This window comes from Nannospalax galili, unplaced genomic scaffold (genome assembly GCF_000622305.1).
Source record: "Nannospalax galili isolate Female #2095 unplaced genomic scaffold, S.galili_v1.0 scaffold2109, whole genome shotgun sequence".
NCBI lineage: Eukaryota > Metazoa > Chordata > Mammalia > Rodentia > Spalacidae > Nannospalax > Nannospalax galili.
Genome location: NW_008359306.1, coordinates 247,763 through 250,144, shown reverse-complemented (window position 1 = coordinate 250,144; position 2,382 = coordinate 247,763). Strand labels below are relative to the sequence as shown.

The following is a 2,382-nucleotide window of genomic DNA, read 5'->3' as shown; positions in this document are numbered from 1 at the left end:
GTTTACAGCCATTATATATATATTTATATATATAAAATGTGTAAACTCATATATATTATATATACACACACGCACATACACACACACAAGTTGATTAATTCAATCATACAACCAGCACCATGAGCAGGAAATAAATACATAATGCGATATAATCAATGCAGACTACCTACACTCCGCAAATTGATTAATACAACCACACACCCAGCAATGGAAGGTGCTGTGGATGGTTAGTACCCACAAGCACACTCTCAACACTGCGATTCACAACTGTATCCACCAAATATCCATTTCGCTCAAATCAATAAGACATGCATTGAGCCAAATTCCACCCGATGTCTTCGAAAGCAGTTCCACCTCGGGAGCAATAAAACGGCAGGCATGTAAAAAGCAGACGAGAAGCAAATACCAAGAGCCTCCCATCTGTAGCTCGTAGCAAAACAAGCTCTGCAATGTCAATAGGTATGCTTGATGAACGCTTGCACACGCTCCGTTCCACCAGCACGTTGACTATGAAGCCGACCTGATCGGAGGCCCCTTCATCCGCCCTTTGCAAGTCAGAGCAGCTTACCTAATATCCCCAGGCGGTAGTTAATGGTGATGACGATCACGTTGCCATAGCTGGCCAAGATACTCCCGTCTATCATGTTTCCGGTACCCTCCATGTACGATCCACCATGGATATAGACCATAACCGGTTTCTTACTGTTCTGGTCATGGATATCTGTAAAGATGTTAAGTGAGAGCAGAAAATAAACAATTATGCTGTATTACTCATGATTAACAAAGGCGGAAGAAGCTCATAAAGGGTTCTACATTTGACTTGAATGAATGTCATTTATTTTTATGAATGGTACACATGTTTCTGAGAATGGCTGCAGAAAAGGGACTGTTCTATTTTCTAGGCATGGCAATGGTGTGTTGATTGACGTATAGACACGTAGAGAGAGTCTGGGGTCTCATCTACATCTCTGTCATGTAGGGTAACATCTAAGTCTCTCTCCGTATTTGATTCTCTCCAGCTCAGCACTAATTTATTTATGTCTCTGACAGTAATATTTGATTCCATGTTTCTGTCCCCATATCTCTCCCCTTTCATCAGGAATATATTCCTCTAAGTCTCTTTCTGACTTTAGTATGTTGATCTCAGTCCTTCTGTTTCCCTCCGTTTATCACCCCGTCTCTTTCTGCATCTCTCCACAAATGTGTATAAACACTAGTAAAATAAGGCTAAAGATAAAATATGTATTTCCTAGGCTATGGTCTAAGCTATTAAATTGTTTTCAACTGAAGAAACTCATAATAGCCACGACAAAACAAAAATTCCTCTACTGATTACAGGTGAAATCCATTTCTAAATCAGAATTGAGTCCACTGTGACTATTGTCTCTTATTCACAAGACTGTGCTGAACAATAAAAAGGTAAAAGGTGTGAAAATAGACTCTCAGTACAGAACATATAAGAGGAATACAAAGAAATAATTTTGAACAAAATGCATTGAGTTCATTCTGAAACTGTTTTAGAACTGCGTATAAGTTGATATATTAATAAATCCAAGCGTGTGTTTAAAAAAAAAGAAAGAACTGGTCTAAAAAGTTAGAACAAGGAGCTGTACAGAGGCCGAGGACCTGGCTTTGAACTCACTTGCAGAGTGAAGTAATTTCTCAGCATATTTCAGTGCGGATAATGAAACAGATGTCAAAGAAGATGAGCTGTGACACTGGGTTGTTATGTTTAGAGTGACAATAATTTCTCAATAGGTTTGTAACACGCTGGTAACCCACATTACTACCTCATGGTCTAAATTAACAAAGTTGTAAAGACTAATGGTACGTGCTTGCAAAAATGCAGGGACCAACCGTAGAAGCTGCATTGCAAGACGTTATGGTTAATTAGAGTGTCAGTAATCAGCCATTAGTCGTACTTTTAATATTTAAGAAGACTGAGTCTTTTATAAATATTAATGTAAATATGCATGTGTATCTATAACCATGCAAATACTTGTAAAGAAGGGAACAAAATCTATGCATGGAACATGTAGAAGTTTTCACTCCTAAATTGTATGGATAGTTTGAGAGGAATTTTGAAGGTATGAACACACAGCATTTTGAGCGATGGCTTTATTGGTAAAGAATCAGGAATGGAATTTCTCAAAACCTCTACAGAAGGGAGGAGAAACCACTCACAGTAAAATGCGCAAAAGAGTTCCAGGTTGATCAAGTTGCTGTGGAAGATGGTGTTTATTTAACGATCTGTCTGTTTTGTCAAACAAAATTCAAATGCTGAAATGATTTTTATTGTATATTACAGACAGGCATTTTTGTCTTTTCTTGTACTGATTAATCCGCAGGCTCTTTCTGGTACCAAAGTTTTGTTCTACTTAT

General features: G+C 38.0%; 1 protein-coding gene across 3 annotated transcripts in view; it reads right to left on the bottom strand.

Moving 5' to 3' along the window:
- The window catches only part of LOC103725635 (neuroligin-4, X-linked), a 376,846-nt gene that overhangs the window by 130,333 nt on the left and 244,131 nt on the right, over nt 1-2,382 (bottom strand). For all 3 annotated transcript variants that reach the window (XM_008822933.1, XM_008822935.1, XM_008822934.2), the window contains one exon: nt 569-721. In XM_008822933.1, the coding sequence (XP_008821155.1) occupies nt 569-721 (153 nt within the window). The remainder of the gene's footprint in view (nt 1-568; nt 722-2,382) is intronic.